The following is a 27515-nucleotide window of genomic DNA, read 5'->3' on the forward strand; positions in this document are numbered from 1 at the left end:
ACTACTTTTTCCACTTCAGGGCTTTTTCCTATGTTCCCAGTTTCTGTTTTGTTCCATTTTATTCTACTGCTGTTTCTGCAGACCAAAGCACGAGCTGTGTTCCTCTGGTTATATTTGGGCCAGGAAGAGGTTATCTTGCTAGTCCCGTTACAGACGGCTGTTATCACCACTCAGTAATCTTGTAGTCGTGTGGCGTAACTGCACGTGTATTTCCATGTGGCTTGGCTTTTGTCAAAATGCTCTGAGTTTGTGGACGTCTCCTGTTGAAAATTTAAACTCATGGTTCATAGTAAGCTCAGCTGGATTATTTTGGTTTGATTGGGTTATGAAATGGCTAAGCATGTGGTCTGCTGGCTTATCAGAAGAGGTGGCAGCCATCAGTAGAGAAGCAGCAACCTCAGTACCTTTGCACGCACGTCTCACCTCAACCTTAAAACTCGGAAACATAAAAGGAGCCTTTGTGTGCTGTGAGGCTCCTCCCTATACCAGCCTTTTCCAGCCTTCTCACATGCAGTTTTCACCATCTGTAATGGCATCTTTGGGGCAGATTGACTCCCTGACCTTTAAGACCCACCTCAAGACCCAAGGAAGGACGTGCAACACCCAGAAATTCTCTTGCACTCCGTGTATGCAACGTTTCAACAATCTGCTGTGACGTTTGGGTGCCTTATTCGTCATCTCTCTAGGCATGCATAGTTACGACGAGACTTCAACATTGCTGCTTGATTTTAGTTGTGAAATAATTGTGCTGATATTCTTATTGAAGGCAGACAGACTGCTGTTGTTGCTTAACACTGGTGTGCGGAAAGGAGGCAATAGGGGCGAGTGGCAGAAAACAGGGGAAAAAAAAATCCGTCACGTTAAAATTGTCTGTCAAGTTACCTGTCTTTTACTGTGTGAAGGACTAGCAAAGCCACCCTTGAAATGTGCCAAATAGAGAGACCTTAGAGCAAACACATAGTACTGGCATATTCGAAACTCTTAGTTCTTCCAAAGATGTAAGCTCTTAGTAGCTACTGTTGGTTGGTTTCTGTATGGCTTTTAGCAGAGGGACTTCGCATGGGATCTGAGCTGGGCGGTATCACAAATAATAACCAAACAATATCCAACCAACTGTAGTGTGGTAGGATAGCAGTCTGAGAAGGGTGCTGGTTATACCAAGCATTGGGTGCCAGCAGGGTTGGAGCTGTATTTATAGTTGGATATAATGTAAGGATAGGTACGGAAAATGGATATACTCATCAACGGAAAAAGTAAAACAAAAAGGCAATATGATATGTATTATATATAATACGATATTCTTACATAGTCCAAAGATATTCCGTGCTGTTACTTTTAAGCCTCATTGTAGCCAGACGCTCCATGTTAGTATAGTGTAGAAATTGTTATGAAGGAGGTGAATTTAAATTTAAAACAGAACCAGAAAAACAAGAGGAGGGTTAGGGAATATGTTTGATTCCCCCCTCCCCCCCCCCTCAGTTTTTATGTGTAATGTTGACCAAAGATCTTATTTTGCAGGTAGAAAACTGTACATCTGGACAATAGGCAAAAATGGCCACCAAGACTGGGATTTAATTTGTCACTATGATCATGATTGCTTATAAATCAAAAGACCCTACTATAAAAATGTATTAAAATCTGTTGTAAAATGTCCTGTGGGGCTAGGACACGGGCAGGCTGGAAGGAAGAGTCAGTTCCAGGGCCAGCCTGTCTCCCGTAAGACTTTACTGCTAGTATGGTAACATTTTCTTCTCAGGAGCTTTACAGCCTTGGGTTCCCTGGCAGGCTTAAGCACCATAAAGGAAGTATTTTAACCTGATTTCCTCTCAAGATACACAGTTTTGTTATAAGGTTTCAGTTATCAAGAAAAGCAGTAGGAATAAATACTTATGAACACACATATTTCTTAAGAGATTGATATTTTGAGGCATACGTTGTCCTTTGTTTTCCTACCTTACGAAGTCTGTTAGCCACTCTTACTAAATTTAGCCTGCACTGATGGACCCAGCTTGCTCCATGATGCCAAATCAGAATATTTATATTTAAATTCCTATTCTGGTTCCACCATCAGAGTGGAAGCATCTCTGAGAGAATAAACCACAGTATTCATAATGAAAAAGTGTTTTCTGTGAAGGAAAAGCCTAAAAAGAAGATGGTACTTTATATTACATGAAGTATTTTAGGGTATAGGTTTTTAAATTAAGTAGCTGTGAAACACTTAACTTAAAATCTGCTTAGCAATACAACAGTCATAATTTAAGCCTCACCAGATGCTCTAATGATTCCTTCCTTAATGTGAGAAGTAATTCCATTTCCATGCAAGCTTTTTCCTAATCTTATTCTGAGCAGAGACTGCCAATTGTTCTAAATTCTGAAGACTATTTTCTATGAAAGAATTAGCTGAGAATATTCAATGTAGTGTACGTAAGAGCTCAGTAAAATACAACTTCATAATGTTGGGTAATTCATATCATGTTCCAGCAAGCATGAAAATTGACAGATTTGTATAAATCTATCACAAGCAGCTGCTGGAAGTAAAAATAGATGTAATAGATGTTTTATAATAAGATCCAGGGCAGTATTCATTTAATGTTGGATGTCCTCTGCTGTAGACGGCCCTGACTTTGAGATCCTTCCCTTCTCTATCCGCTGTTACCACTGGTTTGTTTTTAATTACACGGAGCTATTTTATCAGCGTAGTGCTAAGGGTGATACTGCACTGCACTGTGTCTCTCTCATATTTGTAGTATCTTTAAATTATATTGGTAGACTATTATAAAAAAATAAAATAAAATGTGTGTTGATGTCGTCATTGTCACAAATGACTACCAGAGGTGGCTGTATAGTCTCTAAGCAACAAAGCACACCCAGGTGGAGTATTGCATACCTGCAATGAGGGTAGGTGTTTCCTTTGCCTGGTTTCTAGTCTACAAGTACAATTACCAAAAAGTAAAGCCACGCACCTAACTGGCATATTAGTGCAGGTATTCGACTTGTCACTTAAAACTGCAAGTCAGTTGGCATTAATTCCTTTAACCTATTTGGGAACAGCTTTCATGGCATTCAGCTTTTCTACAGCTAGCCTGCCCGCTTGGAAATGGAGAGTCTTTCCCTGAACAGCTGTATTCTGACATCTCATCACCGTGGCATTCTAATAAAATTAGTGACACGAAGACAACTGGTTACTTAAGGCAAATGCTTTTCCTATAGCTTCATATATTGGAATGTTTGCTGTTTTCTAAGCAGCCGTATACCACTAGAGGTTGCCATACACCTCACTAATTAGACACGCACATTTAACATTAAATGACTTTATGGGGCTAGAAACACTGTCCAGTTTTCCTTTTTTTCTACACTATCACCACAGCTATTCACGTGCAGGGCTGTGCGAGGCACTAAGAACACTTTATAGGTTGCACTTCTCCCCGTTAGATGACTTAAGGAACTTAAAGATGGCACGTAATTGTATCAGTGTCATATTTTGTTCATTTCTTTGGCTGTCGTAGAGAGTTCAGTGGGATTCAGGGAACGCTATGAAGAAAGAGGTTTCTGTCATCCTCCTGATGCTCACAGGAGTCAAGTGGGATTAGGAAAAAAGGTATGCTTGAAAGGGATACAGATCAGAGACTTTAACTTGTGCATGCTATAGGGTGCAGTATGTTGCACTTGAGGGTCATCATAGCCCTGCTATACCTGTTACTAGAGCAAAGCGTGAGACGAAGAGCCGGCCGTACTGATTCTGTTGCTGTCTGGAAGAAGCAGAGATAGTAACCCTACTTCTTACTGGTCAGCCAGCCTTGAAGCTGCTGGTGATGAGTGCTGTAGGGTATCTTGGAGCATGATGCGGGGCACTGGAGTAGCTCAGTGTTGGGGTTTTTTCTTTTTTTTTTTTCTTTTTTTAAATAGAGTTGTAAGTAGCGTGCTTAAATATCCATGCTTGTAGAGGATGACTGTGTTGCTGTGGTTCCCCAAGTCTACCTTCTCTCATCTGAGAGGAGGCTGAAACCCTTCTTTCCCTTTGCACTCTTCAACAGTGTCTTCATCACTTTGTAGAGTCAATTATGTTTCGTAAGCTACCAAGGAAAATTCCCATCTATTCTGATATGTGCTGCTGTATTTGAGAAGTTTCACCTCCCCAGCCAAACCATTTGTCTTACGGTTTTCTATGTTAGTAATTTAATTTTTCTACTACTGCTTCCTCTTATAGTCTGGCAGGATTTTCTTGAGTGCAAATATTTATGACAGTTCGTTGAGAATAAGAGTGCATGATGTTGCTTTAAACTGCACCTTTTGAGCTCCGTTTAAGATTATGCTGGATTAAAAATTATCTTTAAGTTGTAGTGTGCGAGTTTCTGTAGAAACCTTGTATTGCTACTGCAGTAATTAAGTATTTCCCAGCTGCAAGTAGCTTTGATGAACAAATTCGATGCTGGATGAGGAAAAAAGCTTCCTGTAGTTAATGCTACAGAGTCAAAGATACGTATGGCGTGAGGAGAAAATGCATTTCTCATAACTGGTCTTTTAACTTGACTTTTTCCTAAGGAAGTCTCTGAATTTTGATAATAGATGCATGTAACTGTGTATTTTATATTCCTGCATATGAAACCATGTAGCTAGTTTATTAAAATACAGAGTAACGTGCATCCAGAATCTAATGATTTCAAGTTTATCAGCCCTTTTTTCAATGATGGCCCCAATTGCCCTAAGTAAAATTGTCAGAGTACTGTAAAACTTTTGTGATTAAAACAGTAACTCCAGGTTAAAAGGTGAATTGTAAAAGCATTTGCCATGAAATTTTTCTTCTATTTTAGCACACAATTTTTAATCATTTAAATATGTGCCTTGTTCTTGGGTACTAGTATAATTCTTGAGGTTTCTGCTTGGGTTTGCCGAAACAAATATTAGTTCATTTGCAGAACAGAGTTCACTGCTTATCCAAGAATGGGTTTTGCTTGCGATATAAATATCTGTTGGGTTTGTGAATTTGAATTTTGGTTAGTTCACAACGTCCCTTAATAAAGTGGTTAGACTTTTCTTCCACTGTTTTTCTTTATCAGTCACCTTTATAGAATTGCACATCTTTGTAATGTTCCCCGTGTTATTTGATGGAGTGGATGACATTTTATTTTTCCTGGCTCTACTTTCTCCCTACCTTTTTATAGGCTGTCAGTAATCAGATTGGTTGTTGTTATTGTCAATTTTCATATTGTATTGTCCTTAAAAGAAGAAAGCGTATTACTTCCCTCTTCTTTCCCCTAGATTATGTCAGTTGTTGCTTTTATAAAGTAGGGATAAGGAGGAAATTAATCAAATTTTCACATGTCACTGTGTTTGGCAGAATGATGACTCTGTAACACGTGTTAGTTACGTCTGCTTCCCTGACCTTTTTTTCCTGGCCTATGATTATTCATTGAAAATATTTTTTATTTCTTTATATATATTGTTGAAGTATTTTTAAACCTAAACTTCCTTCAACAGGGATCTCTGTGTATAGAGCAGAAGACATTTTGAATTTGCCAGGCATCTGGTTATTCAAATAGTCCAGTATGTGTGTTCCGCAAAGAAGAAAAACCTTTATGCAGCAGCAAGACATGTGTGATCTGAGCTGCTTATTAGGGGCCACATTCAACTGAAAAATCTGAAATTGTTAGCGTGTGAATGTGGTGAAATTAGAATTTACCAATTGCTTAATAAATTTTTTTAGCAGTGCCAATAATGAGATGTAATTGCTGGCTCGAAACTCATTAGGCTGCTCACATAGGAAGATAAACAAATTTCTCTCCCACATGGCTTTATGCTCTGAGCATTCTGGTTTTCCTGCCTTTTTTTTTTTTCCTTTGATGTCCACGGTGCTTTCGGGAAGCTTTTTAACATATAGCTTCCTCTTTCACCAGAGAATAGCGATGGGACAGTTGGTGCAGAAAACTAGTGAAATTGAGTTACCCAAATCAAAGGCACTTCTTAAGGAGAAAAACTTGGAGGAAAAAAAAAAGCCAGGTTGCTGCATGAATGCTTCAGAGCTGTTTGGTTTCTAATTCTCATCTGTTTTTAGTTCTTTGAAAAATTAAGTGTAGGAACAGAAGGGTTGCTTCTCGTAAAGGAATTGTGTTTTTTAAATGGTAAAATTTTAGCATAGTAAGCATTTCAAACTTTAAATGAGATGTGTGAATTGAGCAAAAGAACTTAGGTGAATGGGGTATGCAATGCTTCTGTTAAGCTCATCTTTCGGGCTTCTTTCTTACAGCAGGGGAATGAACGGTGGTAAATTAGAGCCGTTTTTCAGATAGGAAATTTCCTAAAATTGTTCCGAATTTGGGGGTGGAACCCTTTGACCCTCTGAAACCTTATTTTGGAAAAGTCGTATTTCAGAAAGGTCAGCTTTCAGTTGTCAGTAACCAAAAAGCAACACAGTACTAGTAAGATGTCAGTGGTAGATTTATAGCATAATAGCCAACCTATACCTTTGTTAACACATAATAGGAAAACTAGTCCCCGCTTCCTGTATTATTTCTCTGTTGGTACTGTCGTAACAAGGGATTTCTGTTGCCTAGAGCTGCGTGGCTCTGAGGATGCTTTGAAACATGCAGGTTTGCATCATACCGTGCACACTGGGAGCCTGCCCTTCGGTAGCAGCTTTTTAATGCCACCATAAGAACCATCAATAGACAAGTCTTTTATATCCTGGGTTCAAATCTTAATTGGACCATTAAATTAAATCTCAGTTTACTGATCTCTTAATCATAATAGAGGAGTTTCCACAATAGCAAACCCTAGAGAAAAGAGGCTGCTTCTGCTCTCACGCCAGTTTACATCAAGAGACTTCACAAGTCAAATTATACAATAATAAAAGATCAAGCTCTGGAAGGGGTTCTTGGAATTTATGTCCTGTGGCCAGAGCTGTTAAATACTGAACTCTCTGAGCATCAGCTTGCCTCTTCCTTTTTTATAACCAAAAGAAAAGAAAAAAGGATTTGAGGGTAATGTACAGTTTCACTAAAGAATATATAGTGAAATATATAGTGATATGTAAACTCTGCAGATACTGGGAGGGGCATAGTCACAAATCCCTGCTTTCTGATAGCGAAATGTAAATATCTCCGGTCTGAGCTGCTCAAGACTAAGAGGTCACTTTTTCTCCTCTTTTGCATCACACGTGGATTGTAGTTGTGCTAGAAGGAAACTACCTTAGTGAAAGTTATGACAACAGTATGACTATTTTCTAAGTTTTCTAAACAAGAGGGGTTTTTTAACGTCAGGCTTATGTCGGATTTCATTGGCGGTGCTCATGGTGCAGGCCCTGAGTGTGCAGGACGCCCTGCAGCCCAGTCTCTGATTCGGGACTTTGAGGGGACCGGTCGGTACAAACAGTGGCTTTCTGTAATTCCTGTCCCCGAATATTTTCATGCAGACATTATGGCACTGAAGTAAGCAGGGAAGAAGCATCTTTCTGTGGATTCGACTTTGGGTGGTTTATCTGCAACTCAACCAGCTTGTTTCATTTTCTATGTTTGCTTTAAAGCGGTAGAAAATGACCTGTTCGTCCCAGCGAACTTTCATTGCCAGGTAGTGCTCTGCCTGATGAATTTGTTACTTTGAGATATTTGCATTGATTTTTTTTTCCTGTGTCCTTCGCTTTGGTGGCATTTACCATGTGCTGTACGGTTTAGATTTTAGCAATAAATTCTCTTCAGCATGGAAGGCCACAGAATTGACTGTTTGACATTGCCTCAGAAATAAGAATTAAAAACCTCAAAGACATTTTGCTTTTAATGCTTCTTAACTCTGAAATAGTTTTGTAGCATTTTAGTTTAGAGGAGAAAACATTTGTTATCTAACCTGGATATAAAATGATACTCTATTTATGAGAAACTGCTTTATAATGAGAGTCGTCGTCCCCCCCCCCCCGCCATGCAGTGCAATATGTTACAAAAATGATGATCCCATTTTTATTAGATGTTCCAAGTAGAGTGAAAATTAATGGCATCTCGGCAAAGGGCCTTCAGGATATTCTCATGTTCAGGTCACGTTTGAAAGAGGACACTGTGGGAATGGAAGATCAAACAGCTCTAAGCCACTGAGTCTGAACTTTGGTTTTAATCTCTAGACTGTCAGGAGTAGAAGTTGTGTGCACAGCAGGATACCTGGAGAGATTTTTGTGTCAACTGGTCAACCTTGGGTAGCTTTGGCTTGCTCTTTCACGAGCTGTTCACAGGCACAGACACACTGGTCTATTTGCAGATGCTTTTTATGCTCTTCATCCTCCACTGTGTCACTGTTACATCTTACACATAACGGAGGTTCCCAAATCTGTGGAGTGGCTTTTGTTGGGAGACAGAAGCAATATATAAAGATCTCAACAGCGTTAAATAAAAGAAACGTACGCTGGCCTTATTAGTAGCTCGTTGACCTAGATTAGCTGTGGGGAAGCTTATAAGCTGATCAGCCATTCCAAAATTGGGAGGTGTCATTGCAATTAGTAGGAAAGGCTGTGACAAAAGGGGAGACAACAATTGTTCAGCTCAGGGAAAAGAGAATATTAGTAGCAAATGTCCTCTTGCTGGTATGACTTAGCGAAGTAAATGTAATTAAGTTAATTTTTAAAAGGAATGAAGCATCCTTTGTTACTATGCATTGAGTGTAGCTGTGGTCAAACATATTATGTTTGCATTTGTAAATATATTTTATATATTTATTTATTTATATGTATATATATTGTAAAGCATACATGCTTTAGCTGTAGCAACAGAAAGAGGAGTACTCCATGTGGGCTCACCTGTTTTTGCCTGTGCGTAACATACGGAGTTGAGGTTTTAGGCTGCTATCAGCTCTTTCCAACATGGAAATATCATTGCACTTGGTTTAAGCCTGGTTGAACCTGCTGGGCATTCCGAGTGGGCACCTGATGGGACAGTAATACCCTCGTCCCCCATCTGGCGTGAGCAGTTGAGTGCCCTGCATGCCATTAGAAGTATTCGGAGCCCGGGACCCCCGAGCTCACGGGTTATGGAGACTTCCCAGGTGGACAGACTCACAGCTTTATTTTGAGATAGATTGGATCAGCGTGAACCACGGAGGGGTCTTGGGCAAACAGTTGCTTATCTCTGTCTCAGGGTCTTCTCACGTGAAGCAGAGAGGCTGAACTATGTTATCCTCTGCTCTGCATATCAGGGCACAGGACTCCTTAAAAATACTGTTGTTGATTGCTGATCTGGCTGAAAAAGGTTTTTAATAGCTAAGTACACACCATTCTAAAAGCTCAACTTTGGACAAGATAGTTTGCTCTTCCCTTGACCGCTTTTTGTGTCTCTGCTGACTTGCAAGACATAGCCATCGTGGTAATCGTGTCGTGGTGCGGGGGGAAGTCATTACGACACCTTATTAGTCTTCTGCCATCCAGGAAATTGTGTGGTACTTCAGTGTCTTACAAGCTGCAAGTCATCGCTTGGCAGAATGTGCGATTAAATGAACGTGATGCAAATTAGCACAGAATCTTGGCCGTAGAACTGAAGTTCATTGAAGTCTTGATACCTGTTTCAGGGAATCTAGAGCATCACGCAGATTCTTGCATGCAACGGAGAGCTGCAGTTTGGAGGTAGACGGTCCCATTGTCCCATTTTAATTATCATGAATGGCCCATTCGTAGTTACTGTGCCACATGAGCTCTTTGGAAACAGAACAGTTTGATAATAGTCTTCAAATTGGGGAATTAAACTTTTCTTTTTTTGGTGGAACCTTCCAGCTTTTAAAACTGTTGATCGTGCAAACCTGTTATGATGGAGAGGAAGAAATATTTGAGGAAACCTGTACAGAAATAACTGTTTTTGTGATAGTGTTGTTTTACAGATGAATTTGCAGAGTAGTCTGAGGTTCTGAGTTGTGTCACTTAAGTTTTCTGTGTGTTTAATAGTGAAAGGAAGCAAAAATGAGAAAGCTAGCAGCATTATTCCAGTCAATTAGTGCAATTTTGGTTTCTTTTAGCTGGCCTGGAAACAAAGATTAACGCCACTAAAATGCTTACTGGGATGTATCCCACTGTATTATTTGGGATTTGGGTGTCTAATGTACAGTACACTGAAGAAGTGAATCTTACATTTTACATTTTAAATTTTACATTTTTACATTTTTTAAGTTTTTTTACATTTTAAAAAGTCTGTTTTATAGCAGTAAGTTGTCCTGTATAAGATTTTCTGAGATTTAAAAAAATCAAGGGAATTCTAATAGTCTTTTAGAAATTATTATTTGCTATTCGAGTAGAATCCTAGAAACTGCAGTCTCGTCTTCTCAGTTTGTTTTGAATGGAAGGTATTTATAGGACAGTGTTCCTTAACAGAAATAGAGATGACTCAAGATAATGTCTTGCTTGAACCTGTCTTTTATCTTCGGTTGCAGGGTATTTGGCTCATTAACCGCTTTATTCAGATACAACATGTGCTCTTTCCTTTTTAGAAGTTTTCTCTTTGGAAAGAACTGTGGACTGTGATCTAAAGAAATGAATGAGTAATGAACTTACAAGAATTTATCTGACAAACTAAGATAGTGTTATGGCTGTAAGTAAGCATTAGTATGAAACAAAACTATAGCATTGATTATAAATCTTTTTTTTTTCTTTTTTTTTTTGTCAGGGTGCTGCTTATTTCCCATTTTAACTGATGTCATTATGTATGTCTAACATTTTTCCAGCTTTGCGGTTCAGTGAACTAATTTCTCTCTCCAGGTATGTGAAGCCAGGATAGGTATGAGTGGCTGCAAGGAGGGAAGTAGAGCAGTTACCGATAACACCCAACTCACCTGTGTCGGTGCCCTCCAGATTGCTTCTGAAAACCTTCCTTTCCACCACACATGGAAATTTTGAGTTCATTCAGACCCCACACTTAAGTGAGGATTTACAAACAAGCTTTCTAACTGATTTTAGGAGTACGAGAGAACAGTTTATGAAATTTCTGAGTCTCTTAAGTACTCGAGCCAAGGTACTTCCCACCGCCATATACTTTCACCGTAGTTTGCGTGGTTCGCAAGGAGAATCTTGCACTTTGAAACATCTGAGGCTTTTAAATGGAGGGTGAAACTATAGGTGCAGAAGAAAGAATCAGGATTTAACAACTTCAATGTGCACCAGGTCTTTAGAACTGTTGAATGACTCAACCCTTTTAATGGTAATGGCCTTCAGCAAGTTTAGGAAAGAACAGGCTTTTAGGTAAAGTAAATACACTTAGTTCTGCAATGAATAAATAAATTTGCTGTGAAGTTGTGTAGAGACATGTTTCTGTAACTCATTAATTGTGCTCTTGGGTCCACAAGTAGGTTTTTCTCCAAATACCACAATTTATGTGGGCTCGGATGGGATGAATCCTGCTGCGGAACAGGGCGAGGGCTCAGACAAGCGGTGCCCTCCCTTGCGGTGCTCTAGCCCTTGTCTCCCAACAGAAGATTTTCAGGATCACGCAGACCGAGATGCAAATGTCCGCGTTAATGCGGGTGGCGTAGGCGTGTCCTGTAATCCCGTGCAGAGCCTGTGAATTATCACAAGTGTCTAGCCAAAGGATAAAAGCGCAGGAGGTTTCAAAAGCAACATTCCCATAGTAGCATCTCTTCAGCTGCCGGGGATACGTGCCTTCCAAGTAACTGGTGCATCTGGGTGATTAAAGCCTTCGCTCTTTCTCTGAAACATCGGTACCGAACAGACACTTCCTCCCAGCTCTTTCACATCTTTTTTTGTTATGGTCATCAGCTCCTCGTGTCTGCTCCTAATATACAAATCCTTTTGTTCTTTTTGATAGAACTTCATCTGTACAGAGGTAATTTGGCCTTTCTATATAAGAATCTCATATACTTACCATTTGATTTTCACTCTATCAAACATCTCCAGAAATTGTTTGGTTTTCATTTCGTTGCCCTCCCTCACTATAAATACTTTCATGCATAAAGATAATATTCCTCTCATAAGCCTGTCGTGTACATTTGGCCATTACTGTGACAGAGTGCTGCTTCGGGGCATGGGAACTTATGTCTGTGACACATTATCACAAATAATCGCTTCTTAAGTATTTAAATAATTTTTATGCTTCTCTGTTCTGTGTTGCTGTGGCACCTTTAACCCTATAATGACCCCTCGCCCCCAGACTGCTGTTTTGCAATAATGTAATTTAAAATCCTGTCATCACTCTACGCTATAAGATATAAATTTTGCGATGCTTGTATCTGAAAAGTAGGCCTGCAAGAATGAAGTGTTTTTAGAAAGCTAAGAGAAGTCACCCTATTACTTCGATTAGGAAGTCAGGTGGGGATCAAGGAGGAAGGAAAGTACCAGTAGTGAAAAAGGATCAAGTCAGGGATGACTTGAGAACTGACACAGACATGTCCATGGGACCCTGTGAAACGCATCTGAGAGCGCTGTGAGCGTTGACTCATGCCATTGCAAGACCACTGTCTGTTGGATCACATCTGGAGAACTGCGTCCAGGTTTTGGGGCCCTGGACATAGGAAAGGTGTTGCTAAACTGGAGCAAGTTCAGTGGACGGCTGCCACGATGTTGGGGGCTGGAGGACTCAGTGTAGGAAGATGGGCTGAGGGAACTGGGCTTGTTTAGCCTGGAGAAGAGAAGGCTTTGGGGCAAGGCTACGGCAGGAGTTTCAGAGAAAGGGTTAGCAGCATTCCCACACATAGGAGGAGGTTACTGAGAAGATGGAGCCAAGCTCTTTATAGAAGTGTGTGGCAGGAAGGTGAGAGAGAATGGTCATGAACTGAAGTCAGGAGGTTCCAGCCTGATGGAAGAAGACAATTTTTCATGGTCAGGGAAGCATTGGCACAGCGGCCCAGAGAAGTTGTAGAGTCTCTGTCCCTGGAGGCTTTTAAGATCCAACTGGAAAAAACCTTGGTCTGGTCTGGATTCAGTGTTAACCCTGCTTTGAGCAGGAGGTTGGGCTAGAAACCTCCTAAGGTGTCTTTCAACCTTAATTATGACTCGAAGGTAAGAATAATTTAAAAAAAAAAATAATTGAAACTGGCTGAAAAAGGAGGAATTGTTTTAAGAGTCCTGGTACGGTAAAGGCCAATGTGATCTCCTGCATCCCCAGTGCCGACTTCTATTGTACCTTAAGCAGCTTAACTGTGCTAACACCACCGTGGCAGAAACCCACCCCAAAGAACCCCAAACCACCTTTCTGTGGACATACGCATGCCAATCTCATAATAGTCTTGGTACTAAAAGCAAATACATAGTACTCTTTCTACTGCGGTTCATCAGTACCACATTCATGTTATCAACGGCAGAGTACTAAACAGAAATAAAACCTCTAATTTTGGATGATGTATTTTACTGTTGGCAAGAAGGCAGATAGGCTTTTGATGGTTTGCCTTTCTGCTATTTATACTGTATGAAATAACATTAATAGGTGATATTTTAGGCGGAGAATAAATTAACCATTCTCGTGGAATGGATGATGTAGTAAATCGTTGTCATCATCGATGTAGTATTTGAGTATAGAATGTATTTTGGTTGGGTTTGTCTTTGGGAACATAAGAGTAATGACTAATAGGACTTCCTAGAACATAAGTTATCTATCATGAACAGTAGTAAAATCTTCATAGCACGTCACGACTTTCTCCCCACGTAGAATCATAGAATCATTTAGGTTGGAAAAGACCCTTAAGACCATCAAGTCCGGTAGTTTGGGGTGCTGACTGATATGTGCTGGTTTAATTAGCTTATACTTTCATTATTTGTTTTTTTTTAAAAGGCTTTTGTATTGGCTTTCCCAAAGAGTCATGTAGTAGCGTAAGTCCCTTCTGAAAGTACAGTGATTAAGTCTTCAAACTCAGCGAAAGATGTTATTTGCTGTGCATTTTTCAAATTCTGCTGCAGAAACAATATGACCTAAATATTTAATCAGGCTTAGCAGAATTGGCTTTTTTTATTGCCGCAGATTAATCTAGTTTCTCTGAGCTAATACATGTGGCATGTATGTCTTCAAGACCTTACTTTTTCTCAATAACGTTAAAGATTTATAGCCTTCATAAAATCTGGCATGCACCGAGAGGAAGATTATGAATTACAATTACTTAAACACTAGCACTGGGAATTTTTCTTTTGAATCCTGTATATGCTGTTTCAGACTAGGTTGTATTCATAGAGGGGTTAGTGAATACCGCTTTTCTATACCCTGCCCAATTTGCTTCACTTCTGTGTTAAAAAGATGTTGGCCTGGTGCTGTTTATGTTTTTCTCTTTGACATATTTATTTTAAAATTGCAATTGACTTCAGTAGAGAAAATATCAACTTTCTGGTTTAAATAAATAAGGACGTAAGTGGCTTTGCATGTTTTGCTTAGCGCTGTTGTCTTGTTCAAGTCTGTCCTTAAAATTTTGGATGAAAAAATTAGTGTGAGCATATCATGAGTTTCAGCACTTCTTATTTTTTAACTCTTATTTTTGCTAAGTTTGAGTTAAAAATTGGAAGTGATGTGATCCCCTAAACCAGAGCAATTGCAATGACCATTTAGGACATTGAATTTTCTTCGGACAACCACGAGGAACAGCAGATTTGGAAGAATCTTTAGCAAAGCCTCGTTTGTTTGTTGGTTTTGATTATCTGCGTGTTTCACACAAGGTCCTCGGAGGGCTTCCAGACGATCAGGAAGACCCAGTAAAGCTGCAGGAAGCCACGGCATGCATTTGTGCCCTGGCAGCCGAGAGGGCAAACCGCATCCTGGGGGGCATCAAGCACAGCACGACCAGCCGATCAAAAGAGGGGATTATCCCGCTGTGTTCAGCCTTGGTGCGGCCTCACCTCAAGCACTGTGTGCGGTTCTGGGCCCCACCATGTAAGAAGGACGCTCAGGTCCCTGAATGTGTCCAGAGGAGGGCAACAAAGCTGGTGAAAGGGCTGGAAGGCACGTCCCGTGAGGAGCGGCTGAGGACTCTGGGCTTGTCTAGTTTGGAGAAAAGGAGAGGGAGGCGCTGCTCACTTCCCCGGGGATCCAGGGACAGGACGCGTGGGAACGGTTCAAAGCTGCGCCAGGGGAGGTTTAGGCTGGACGTGAGGGAGAATTTCTCTACTGAGAGGGTGGTCAAACCCTGGGACGGGCTTCCTGGAGAGGTGGTCGGTGCCCCGAGCCTGTCAGTGTTTAAGAGGCATTTGGACAATGCCCTTAACAACATGCTTTAACGTTTGGTCAGCCCTGAAGTGGTCAGGCAGTTGGACTAGGTGATGGTTGCAGGTCCCTTCCAGCTGAAATAGTCCAGTCTATTCCATTCCATTCGCGTGGGATGCGGCTCTGCCATCACACAAGTGGCAGTTCAGCTCACAGCTCACCTCCACCTCCCCAGTGGCTCTCGACATCGAGCTCCCATCGATTTTAAAGTGTTTCTTTGATGCCCTTGTTTAACTGCTGTCATCAGCATACCTTTACTGATCAGGATTGTCCAGACTCTATGGAAAGGAAACCTTTCTTTGCCTTCATCAAATCCACACTAAATTACAAATAAATACAGATATATTGGGTTAATTTTTATACATATATATTAGATATTTCCCCTACATGTGCCTGGGTGGCAGGCAGTGAAGAGTGTGTGCAGGAAGGGTCTCTGCCCTCCCTGAGGTCAGAGCGATGACAAGAGCGTTCATTTTAACTACTGCTGGTTCAGGCAAATCTAAAAAGCTCTCGGGAAGAGAGGACCAGAGCTCCAGGGTTACAGGAGATTGGTATAAGCAGGTGAGAGTATCCTCACGGCAGTCAAGTGTAGGTGTTCACCTCTGAAGATTTATGGGAACAAGGCTGTCTTTGCAGGGTGGCAGCGGGAAGGACAATTCCAGAAGTTTGGGGAGAGTTACAAGGAAGAGCAATTTCCCCCTTGAGCAAATTTACTTTTTTTTTTCTTTTTCTAAAAGGCTGATAGAACTGGCTGATGTGTTTGGTTTGGGATTTTTTTCCTGTGTCGTCTTTTTTTTTTTTTTTCCCCTTCTTTCGTCTCATTTTCTCAGCCAATACTGAAGCTTCCTCCCTGCCTTCTCATTTTATACCAGCCACTGGGCAAGATCAGACAGTGCCAGGATCAGGGAAGGAAGCATATCCATGGGCACCAGAAACAGGAGTAGAAAAAATTCTCAAGTAGCAGGTAGATTACAGGCCTCTTCACAGACGTCAGGTTCTCTATGCTGTCTTTTATACTAGCAAATTGTTTTAGGTATGTTTTTATTCAAAAATATGCATTATTCATGGTTAGCAAATGAGCCTTTTCTGTGTTGGGTTTGGTGTTTTGTTCAGTTTTCATCTCTTTCAGTTCCCCACCTGCTTATGTGTAGTCGAGAAAGTGAAAAACAAACAAGAAAGCCACAAAAAACCACCTATGGGAGTAAACCCTTGGAGACTTCTAAATGCCACGTTCTGACTTCAAAAGGATTGAATTTGGTGCTTTGACTTGATGCCTGTCAGTTTTGGGCATCTTCACTTACCTTAAAGATGTCGTTGGGGTTCCATGTTCACGTTTCATTTCCATCCAGTTTGGATTCTGGAATCACAGGGAGTCACAGTTGATCCGATGTGAGAGGTGGATGACTACCAGACAGAAAGGATCCTGTCACTTTAGTCTCCAAAATACTGATGCTAACGTCTGTTGGTTTGGATCTGAAAATTTGGGGGTTCTGTGGCTTTAACAGCCATGGCTATTAAAGGCAAAAAATGTTGGTAACTTAAAGTTTAATGGAGCATATGGAATTTTTCTTTAATAGATTTAAATTGCTAAATAATATAGCTATAGTAATATTTGTGTAGTGAGAAGGCATTAGAGGAGTTTTATTATTTTCATTACCTCAAAAAAAAAAAAAAAAAGACCGAAAGCTTATTGGTAAGTAAGAATATATATATATTTTTTTTTAGTTGGGATAACTCAAGTCCACCCTGCTTTCCCAGATGTACGTAACCAGACACTCTACTTTTTAGCTATTAGAGGTTGACACTGTAATGTTTTGTTATCAACATTCAAAATGTTGATCAGATGGCTTTTATTTTTGTAAGAGGGAATTATAATCTTCTTCTGGAGTGGGATTTTAGTACAGTATGAGCTACAGTTTTGTCCTCAGGGTAAACAGAATACATGAATAATATGCGCACATGCACACACCGTCAATCAAACATAATGTTCTCTATTTTCTGCAATATTGCTTTTTCAAATTTTTCAGTACTGTATTGTAGTTGAAGATTGCCTTTTGCTGTAAAGTAAAAGTAATATGCCCCATAAAACATACAGAAAACAAAAATTTCAGTAACATGTAACTGTGGATGTTGTGGCCGCTGGAAAACTGATTTCTGGTGGATCAAGTAAGTCTGATTTCAAACTCAATATCCACGATTAGTCAATGCAAGTTGGATGTAAATTTTTCTTAATGTACATATCCGTTGAGGGATCTAAGCCTTGATTTTATTCAGGTTTAGCTTAGAGGATTTAATAATGGAGATGCTTAGTCTTCGATACGATGTAAGCTACGCTGGTCATAGTGGCTGTAATGCAAGTTAGAAAACGCAGGTTTATGGGATTGCCTTGCTCTTGCTATGGGTTTAAAGTCACACCTTTCAGTAAACAAGTTCAACTTTGAAAATAGGAATGGCCTTGCCCTTATTACCTGAAATGATGAAAGGGAGGATTACAGAATTGCACTGGCCGTATTGTATAAATACCCAAGAGGACTGGTGACGCTTGAAGCTTTTGTTTCCAAAGTGTGACACTTGAGCCAGCAGCTCCACCGACACCCGGAGCTGGCTCTGAAAGCTGTCTGCCCACAGAAGCGGTCCCTCCTGTGCTCGGTCCCATCCGTGCTGTGGCAGGACGAGGTGATGGCAGCAAGGCTGGCAGCAGTGGGAGGGCAGCGCTGCTGGCACTGTCTCACCCCGTGTCTGTCTCAACAGGGCACGAAACCTCTGGGTGAAGTTTTTGGGAAATTTCTCCTCCTCCCATCTCATGCTGCATTCTCATCCAGTTTGTCAGTTAAGCCTAAATGTGGTCATCACTCTTTGGAGATCAAGTCTTGTTTTTCCTGTCTGTGGAGAGCATTGATTAGGGGTCAAAGATCAGTGACACTAGAAGGCGCTCTCAATTTCTTGACAAAAGTCTAACAAGATCGAATGGCTGGAATGAGACCTACACCGGCTTGAAATGAGGTACAATTTTCTATTAGCAAGGCTGGTAAAATATACTAAATGGGAATAGTGGACTCATGACCATTTAAACCTTCTAAGCAGCATCATTCTAAAAGATGCTCTTTAATCTGGTTTTGGAAAAAATTCTGTGGCCTCTGTGGGTAGCTGGAAGGGCAGGCTCATGTGTTGAGGGCTCCCCTCGGTATGGGATCCTGTAAATACCATTCTTTATCTTCTTCATCCCTGGCCTGTTGGGTGAAGAGAATAGCCTGTGCTGCTCAAAACATGCTGTGGTCAAAAAAAAGGCATGATGGCTTAAGAAATTGCCTCCTTGCAGCTGCTTCCTCTCCTGAAAACTAGTATATCTGCAAATGAAGTGCCAACAAGGATTGCGTGTTCCTCAACTTCCAGAGCAAAGGTAGGTGACTGACTTTATCCCAGTAGTGAATGCTATTTAAACTAAAGCAATGGGAGACATTGGTGTTGATAAAGTCTTAGGCTTAGAGCCGCGCTGATTGCACCAAGGATCAGCTGTTGGTGGCACTCTTTTCTGTCCTGTTCTTTGCCCAAGGTACACGAATAATTTGGTCTCCTAAAAGAGTGTTTTAGCTACACGTGTCCAATAAAGGGTTTATAGAGGGATACTAGCCTGTGAAATGCAGACAGTTGGGGTAGATGACCCACTGGCCAAGTTTCAACCTATGAAGCTATGAAACGATGGGGGTTTTTTGATTTGGTAAGGAGGTTGCAGCCTAGAGTTCAGGTGTTCGTTGATTCAGGCTGCAGTAGGGATAGCAAACAGTCTGGTAGAAGTATCTTGATGCTTATGAAGAGCTGTCTTATTTATCTCACAGTGTATTAGGCTGCTTAAGGTACTTTCTGGAGGACTTGCCACGCTCTATACCCTGGTCAGAGTTCCCCTGTGAGCTGGGCTGTCACACATGCATATTGTACCCCATTATGCAGTGAAGTATTTTCTGTGCAAAACCTATAATAATAGACGTTTGAGGTTATGTGATATATGTGCTTCATAGTTTACCAGTGATGCAGTTTGTTGCCGGTGAACTACTCCAATTAGTTTATTCTCCTTTCCATTAGGAGTGGGAGGATATCCTGTGAATAGACACAGGCAATATCTCTTACTCGAGAGCATTCAGAGTTGGTTAGTGTGAATACTAAATATTTTATTGATTGCTCTATAGTTATTTCGTGGAATTGATTGTAGTTTTTCATGAAAAAGCTGACCAGGTCTTAAGTGTGTAACTCATTTATGATAAAGCACCATGTTTGAGGTACTAGAATTAACTGCAGGAATACTCTACCACTGGAATCCCAGGCTGCGAGAGTAGTTCACACTGATCGGTAATTCTGCGTGCATTTTTTCCCTTAAAGCGAGATGTCAATTTCCATGAAAATCAGTTAAATTTTGTGAATACTCTCAGGTTTTTTTTAATGCTAAACTTTGTAAACCAGGTTCAGACTCATGCATTTATATTTTCAGGGCAAATTGAGAGAGGCAAAAAAACTTTTCTTAATGCATTATCAACCCAAAACAAAAAAAAAGGTTAAAAAAAAAAAAAAGCCCAATTTCTTGCATCTCTAATGTGTGAGACTTGGTGAGTTCCCTTTGCGGTAGCGACAGAAGCATCGTATGGCCACAGGCTAACAGATCCGTCTGTCTTTTGAAACTGTTGTTTTATGTCAAACTGCTCCATTGCTTACTTGGCATCTTCCATTGACTCTTGGCACAAAAACCAAGGGCATTAAACCATGAATTAGCTTTCTCAAAGGAAAATACCTCTTTTTTCTGTTTTTTCTCCCTTTACCCTTGTCTTTCAGTTATACCTGCCGCCACTTGCGGAGATATGTATATGTCTTGGACAAACTGTATTTCCCCCACTCTCACTGCTCTACGCTGCAGCATTGCTTCTCGACCCTCAGTGACAATGGAGAGGAACTCTTGTCTTTAACTTGTTCTCACATTCTCAGATCCTATGCTTCCAGGTTATTAACCTCTGCTCTCCATTTACTGCATGCTGCATGCTCTGTGACTGATCTGTGCATGTTTTCAGTAAACTGATGAATAACGTAAAATGGCTAAGGGGATGGTTTGTGTCTTTACGGCATCCTTGATGTGTGTCCTAAAAAGTGTGGTAGAGATGGGAGTCTAATAATGGTTTGGGGTTTTTTGTTGCTGTTGGGGGTTTGTTTTGTTTTGGTTTTCTTTTTTTTTAATTTAGAATACAACTTCTGGAATTAATGTGTGGCCTTTGGAAGTTTTAAATGCTTTTTATGTTAGAGTAGAATTATTTTCATCCTTTTCCAAAGCTATGACATAAGAACGTAAGCTGTGATTCACAAAGCTTCCATACAGTTATGTAGTTTGTTTGGAATTAGCGCAGAGATGTAAGTTGTCTTACATGTAGGTGTCTAATATATCCCTGACGCCCATTATTTTGGTAACATTGTCTATAAAAATTGCTTTTCAGGAATGGGAGCGATAGAACTTTTCCCTCACGTTCAGTAAAATTGTCGTGGCACTTAATGATAAATTAAGAAAGAGCTGCCTTTTTTGATATGCCTGATCAGTTTTGATTATACAGAATAGGACTGGTGAGAATCCATCAGCCCAAAATGACAACATAAAATCCTTGTTCATGATGCAGAATTATAGATGCTCTGCAGAAACTGTAAAATAGCGGGAATTTAAAAATAAATTCTACTTGCAATACTCAAATGTTTTCTCTAAGCTGTTTACTCGAAGTAAAAATTTAAGTTTTACTATTTCACTGTTGACGCTGCGGATAATTAAATATATTAACCAAGATGCTAGAAGTTTTAGGAAAAAATTGCATGACAAAATTTATCAGAACATGGAAAGCATCCAGGGTGGAAATGCAGCTTCCCAGCTAAGCCGGCATACAATAGCAATAGACCACACAGTAAACATAAGTAAAACCAGCTTGATTGTCAAGGAAGAAAATATGGCATGCAAGCTGAAATAGCTCTTTTTGTACAAAAGAAATTTTATAGTAGTACATAATGATGGAGAGTTACACTGAAGGATCTCAACAGGAGATGAAAATCCAGCTGTCCCAGGGGCATTCTCCAGATTAATTTGGAACAGGGGTACGGTATTAAAGTAGCCAAACCCTAAGATTTCAAAGGCATTATTTAAAAATGAATAATAATAATCAGGGCAGTCCACACCAAAATCTTGTTTAAGATGGAATGTTTTACATGTAGGAATGATATCCTGAGAACATAAAAGAAATGGCTTAATTGTCCCAGCTTGCTTCAATGAAATTTTGGTAATTCTGTACAATGGCAACACTACAACGTTAAGTTGGCAAAATCATCCTTGGGAGAACAAGTACTACTCCATGGATATTGCATCTTTCAGGTGGCTTTAGGGATGAAAATAAGCACTGATAACACTGTACACCTTTTCATGTAACACGCTTGTGAAGTTTTTAGAGCAAAAAGTTCATCTAGTTGGTCCTCATACTGAAACTGATGGAGAAATAGTTTACTTTCTGAAATGGGAGTTATGCACCAGTTGAGATATATTAGAATATATCAGGCTGGGAGACTGTAAAACCTCAGGTTTTCGTTACAGGCTATCCTTTTATGAGATAGAAGGAGGACAGAGTATTTGAAATAGAAATTGCTGCTAGGAGAATATATAGGTAGCAGGTTTTAGTGGCTGATTCTCTGGTAATACATGATTAGAAAAGTGAAACACCTTCTAGTGTGTGTGCTCGGGAAACTTGCCTGCCTAAGTCTCTAAATAGCATCAGATCCAGTGGCGTAAATGGAGGTGTCAAAAAAGGTGGGTTTTGTTTGAATCTGTGCATCCATCCTGCATTAAGTACTGTGCTATTTTACCCTATGAACAGCCTGCTTAGTAATTTATGTGTTCCATCTCTTCTCTAAAGGCAGAGGATAATTAATTATGGTGATTTATAAACCACGACCCTCCCATCCAGGGCTCTTTGCAGGACTCCTGGTGAAGAATATAAGACTTAGCCCTGAGTAATGGCTGATCTCTAACGCTGTCCTGATACCCCAGATGATGTGGCCTCTCTTTAGATGTCCCATAGAATTAGAGTTTTTATTACTATTTTCATAGAATCATAGAATCATTGAGGTTGGAAAAGACCTCTAAGATCATCGAGTCCAACCGTCGACCCAACACCACCATGTCCACTAAACCATGTCCCTAAGCACCTCATCTACTCATCTTTTAAATACCTCCAGGGATGGGGACTCCACCACTTCCCTGGGCAGCCTGGTCCAATGTTTAACCACTCTTTCAGTAAAGAAATTTTTCCTCACGTCCAATCTAAACCTCCCCTGGCACAACTTGAGGCCATTTTGGTACGTTTTGTGTGCAAACATGAATATGGACGTGAACAGTTGTGCCTTTAATTTGGAGGTGGGGAGAGGGAATTCATAAAAGTAAAACAAAGGAGAAAAGATGAAGGCAGCTTTGGAATGACGGCACTAACTAATCAGCAGTAGTTAATAACCACTGTTTTCCACTAAAGCCCTTACAAAAGTGCGATTTTGCTGCTGGCTGATCAATGTCGTTCACGTTTTCAAGCTGCCCTGGATTTGTGTAAGATACTGGCGGTGACCCGTCAAATCTGTAGGCACACCGCATCCCACACTTGCTGAACAGCTAACACTGGTTAAAGTGGGGGAGAGGGGAAGGAGAATGGTATATACTCCCCTATCCCGCAGGGAGTAAGCCCGCAGCACCAGCTCTCCAGGCAGCTTTAATTGGGATTTAGTGTCAGCGTTGCTTTCGGTGGCTTTTCTAAATTTTAAAACAGAGGAGGCACAATACCTATTCTATTATGCTATGCATTAGTATAGCACGAATATTGAGCCTGGGATTGTAATCTGTCATTGCTACTGTCTAATAATTCTGTTGTGGCTGTGCTATTTATTGATTATTGCAGTAACCGTGCTTCGTGATGTGAGATAACGTTCTCTCACTCTTACCATTATGGTTTCCTTTTGAATTGCATGTTCATCGTGTGATGTTTTAATGCTCGTGTGTGTTCCCTTTTTGTTTTAAAGCTCTTCGGGTCGCAGTCAATCTCAGGAAGATTGTTTCTGAAAATGAAACTGGCTTAGCGCATGTACTAGCAAAAGGCAGCTAACGGACAATGATTTGTTTTGGGATGCTGAACAAATTAAGGACAGTTTATTTTCATAGCTAGCTTGACATTGTGTGTGTGAAAGCAGGAAATATGGTTTTGCTGAGCCTTGTAAATTGAGTAAACATGTTCATGAAGTAGTAGAGCAAAAGGAAAAATTATATGGATTCATCTGAATTAAGTTGTTGTTTTTTTTTTTTTTCCTGGAGAGAAAAGACAAAGAAATATGATGTCAAGTTCACACAGTTTACCCATTTTGCATATCTTCTATTACTTGATGCTAGGTTTGTTTAAACAGCAAAATGTATCTAATAAGATTTTAATACTCCCTTTCAGAAGTGTTCTGGCACATTGTGTGAAGCCTGTAGAGGATAAGCTTTGCAACCATACTCCTCCCATGCCATCAGAGTTGATGGAATTATGCAATTACATTAATTTAAGAATGTGCAGTCTTTGCGGGATCAGGGCCTTGGAGGTTAGCTTTGAAAAATACTGCTAATTACCAGAAATGTTTCTGTTGCTGCAACGTGATGGTGAAGTTCTGCATAAAGCCAACTTGTATTCATTACCCACTTGCCAGCTCCTTTTTTTCCTTGGAGCGTGAGCTGTGCTGGGGCGTCGGGGCTGGATCCCAGGAACGTACAGACAGCCCTTCGTCGTGATACGCATTACTGGCCCGTCCTTCAGTACATACAGGAAAGGTGTCAGAGTATCATCCTCGAAAACAGCTAAAACATTTGCAAGTCTGACGTGTTTTCTTTGGCTTTAGTCTGAGAAGGGAGGGTGGGGAGAAACATGAAGCAGATACGTTTATTATTGAACCTTAAATGATTTTTGCATGGCTTAATGCAATACGGAGAAATACATCAATTAGTATTCTTTCAAATGGGTTTTGACAGGTGTGAATTCTTTTTCTCTGATTCTACAGATCGTCTTGAGCATTTGTTTACATTCAGTTTTTAAGCAGCTAATACAAAAATCTCACCCTAAGTTAGTGCAAGTAAAATAGTCAGTACATCAGCCTTGCATGAGTAGTAGCTGGATGACAGAAGATCTGGGTGTTCCTACCAAGAGCCCCTTCAGCCTCCTTAAAACTGGTCCTTTTCTGTTTTCCTGCTGTTTCCAGTTAAAGCACTTTATAACTTTTGAAAATAATTTATATCACTTCTGATACCTCCTGTGTGTGATAATTTAAATATGAAGTACCAAATATTGATCCTTACTTCACTGGGAGCTTAACCCGTGAGAGCTGATACTGAAAGTGTTCCCTGTGTAAAGAGGATCAAAGCATTATTGAGAAATAACAACAGTTCTATTGTAAACATCTGGTAGGTGGGACAACATATAAACACAGCAATCAACAAGATGAGCAATATTATTTTGACTTTAAGGATCATTTAAATGGGAAGGTCTCTATTTGGTATCACACCTTCAGTAAACACAGCTGTCTCTGCAAACCAGTCTCCCAAACAGAGTGAAGTCAGTGCAGGTAGGCTTCCATCCAAAGTGGTGTGTGAAAAAAACCCTGTTGTTGTGAATGGGTGTGGGCAGACGAAATTGGTTGAGAGTGAGACAATTTCCAAAGGTGACAAAAATCTTAACTTCTGCAGGAAAATTGCACACGAGTCTTAACCTCATAAGGGGCCCCGGGCACAAGACCTATTGAAAACCTTTGTTGGTAAATAACTCGATAAAACTCTGTGAAAAGGAAAATAATTTGTGGTGTAGTAATTGGGCCTTATCGAAAAGGCTTTTTAAGTCTTTATAAGTTTTGAACAACAGCTTGCTTTTTTCACGTTTTATGAATAAACCCACTTATGTCATGGGATTAGAAGTAGAATAATGAAAATGGCAGAGTCTGGACCCGTCACAGGCGAGAAATAGCTTCACTTCATTTATCACTAAAGCAAACTATTTTTGGAATGGGAGATAACTTAGTTTAAAAATTTAATTTCCTCCCCCCCCCCCCCCCCCAATATATTCTCCAGTGAAAAGGTCTAAAAATCTTGGTAGATTTAAGGACTTGTCTAAAATAAACTAACTCGATACTCTTTTTTGACAATACTGATAAACACTTTTTCTCTGCAGGACATTTTAGTAAGGATCTGCACCTTGCCTCTAAAACTGGCGTCCGACCGAACAGTCTGTGGGTGCTTTCCCTTTTCCTTTCCTTTTTCCTTTCTGCTACCACAAGCACTGTTCCGCGTGCTCCGCTCAGCATCCTGCCAAGCCAGAAGGCTGATGAGAACAGAATTGGTACCCATTCAGGGATTACAATATCATTGCGTTATCGTAGAGTATAATTAGGGGTTGGTTGGGAAATTTTTCTTGTTGTTGAGACATAGGGCATTATTCATCCAGCTTCTAATGTAGAAGTTGGAGATTGCCCGTTTTTGTGACAATTAACAAATTTTTTCCTCTGAACGTGATCACCTGTACACTGACAAATTCCAACTGCTGCAATTGCCAGTGTTTAGCCTAAAGACTCGAAGATGGTCTTCTTCCTGATGGGTTTAATACTCATTGTTTTACTTTTCGTTTTCAATGCAAACCCAATGCTGTGGGTTGCTGCAATAATCATTGATTTCAGGGGTTATGGTATGTGCATTTTAAATGTCAGTCCTAGGTAGACCATGGAACAGCTGACAAAATTTAATTAACTCACTTAAGAAGTAAGTAAAAAGAAGAACAAGTAAAAATGGGCAAAGGAAACAAGATACAATGAAGCTACGTTAATATTTCTTTGAGGATGCAGGCTGGTTTGATGATACCGGTGTGCTGGGATTTCTATAGAGCAACCTGTAAGTTTTTATGGAAACTCTGTTCTCTGAGCTTCCACTCAAGATGTTTTGTGTGGACTCGGTTCCTGATCTGGGATCACAGGTCAGGAGATGAGGCTTTTTCTTCGGCCGCTGTGATCGTGTGGAACAACATTTCCCTGAAATCCAGCTCATTTAATTATTTTCCTTTGGGGGGAAAAAAAATAGAATTAAGAAAAAAATGGTCAGAGGTCTGTTGAATGATTATAATTTAATGTTTTATTGCTTTTCGATTGTGATTTTTAGTCAGCTGCTAATAATTTTATTGAAGGGTTGGGGGTTTTTATTATGGAAGGATCACTTTACACTCAACATTGAGTGACTTGGCACAGGGGAATTGTTTATAAATAATTCCATTACAAATTATTTGTCTTCGTACTGCACAGTATATCGATCAAGAAACCAGCAAGATATAAAATCAATGCTGCGGGTATTTGGTGGGTGAAAAATTGCCTAGCTTGTAGGTCTCAAAATCCAGTTTAACTGGATGCTCATCAGGTGGGTGCACGTCTAGTGGAAACCCTTGTGCCTTGGTTCATTAACTCCGTCCCTATTTAAAATAATGTATCGAGAATAGTTTTTAGGGAAGCAGTAATCAATGAAGGGGAAAGATTGCTGATACCACCCAGTAACCACCTAAGCCTGACGCAAGCGAGGTGTATTTTCACAGCGCCGGTGGGATTTCATGCTAGTAGGTCACGCGCTCGGGATAAGAGGTCCAGGTAGCATTGACTTGGAAAGGACTTAGTAGTACTCCAGGGCAGATTTATGAGTTTATTCTGAAATGATTTGGGAGATTAAGGGTGAATAAATTCTTTATTGAGGAGCCCTTTAGTATGCAAAAGTATAATGCGCTCCAGTAGCTGGAAATTGAAGCAAAACCGATTGAGACTGGTTCGTTTTTTTTTTTACACGGTGGATGATTCACTGGAATAGTTTAACAAGGGCTCTGGATTTCCCAAGATTGGAATTTTTAGATGAGATTGGATGTTCTCCTAAAAGATACGTCCAAGTCCAGCCACAGCTATTGGACTTGAAGGAGGAAGTAGCTGAGGGAATTCCTATGGCTTGTGTCAGACGCGCTGATCAAAGTGGCTTCTTTTGGCATTAAAAATCGGAGTTACAGGCAGATTGCCACGCAGGATTCTGTTGTTTTGTTTGTCTTACAGATTTCTTGAAAAGGCTGCATTTTGATTTAGATTTTTCCCGTTACAAATGTAATCTTCCCAGGTACTACCCCCAGGTGATCTGACCCAGATAGTACAAAACAGCACAGGTTGCCAAAACACTACTTTCTCATGCACAAAAAAATTAAATGGAAAAGGAAAAATTGCAAGAGCTATGTTTTTTCTATATAATATTCCTCCCACCCTGGTAAAAATTTATCACAGACATGA

The 27515-nt window shown here is 40.2% G+C and overlaps 1 protein-coding gene across 5 annotated transcripts in view; it reads left to right on the top strand.

Moving 5' to 3' along the window:
- Positions 1 to 27515, top strand: part of LOC143172286 (dymeclin) — a 224911-nt gene that overhangs the window by 112180 nt on the left and 85216 nt on the right. For 4 of the 5 annotated variants that reach the window (XM_076361540.1, XM_076361539.1, XM_076361538.1 and 1 more), the window contains exon 14: positions 19971 to 20135. The exons of the other annotated variant lie outside the window; for it this stretch is intronic. In XM_076361540.1, coding sequence (XP_076217655.1) covers positions 19971 to 20135 — 165 coding nt within the window. The remainder of the gene's footprint in view (positions 1 to 19970; positions 20136 to 27515) is intronic. 5 annotated transcript variants of the gene reach the window in all.

This window comes from Aptenodytes patagonicus, chromosome W (assembly GCF_965638725.1).
Source record: "Aptenodytes patagonicus chromosome W, bAptPat1.pri.cur, whole genome shotgun sequence".
Lineage (NCBI taxonomy): Eukaryota > Metazoa > Chordata > Aves > Sphenisciformes > Spheniscidae > Aptenodytes > Aptenodytes patagonicus.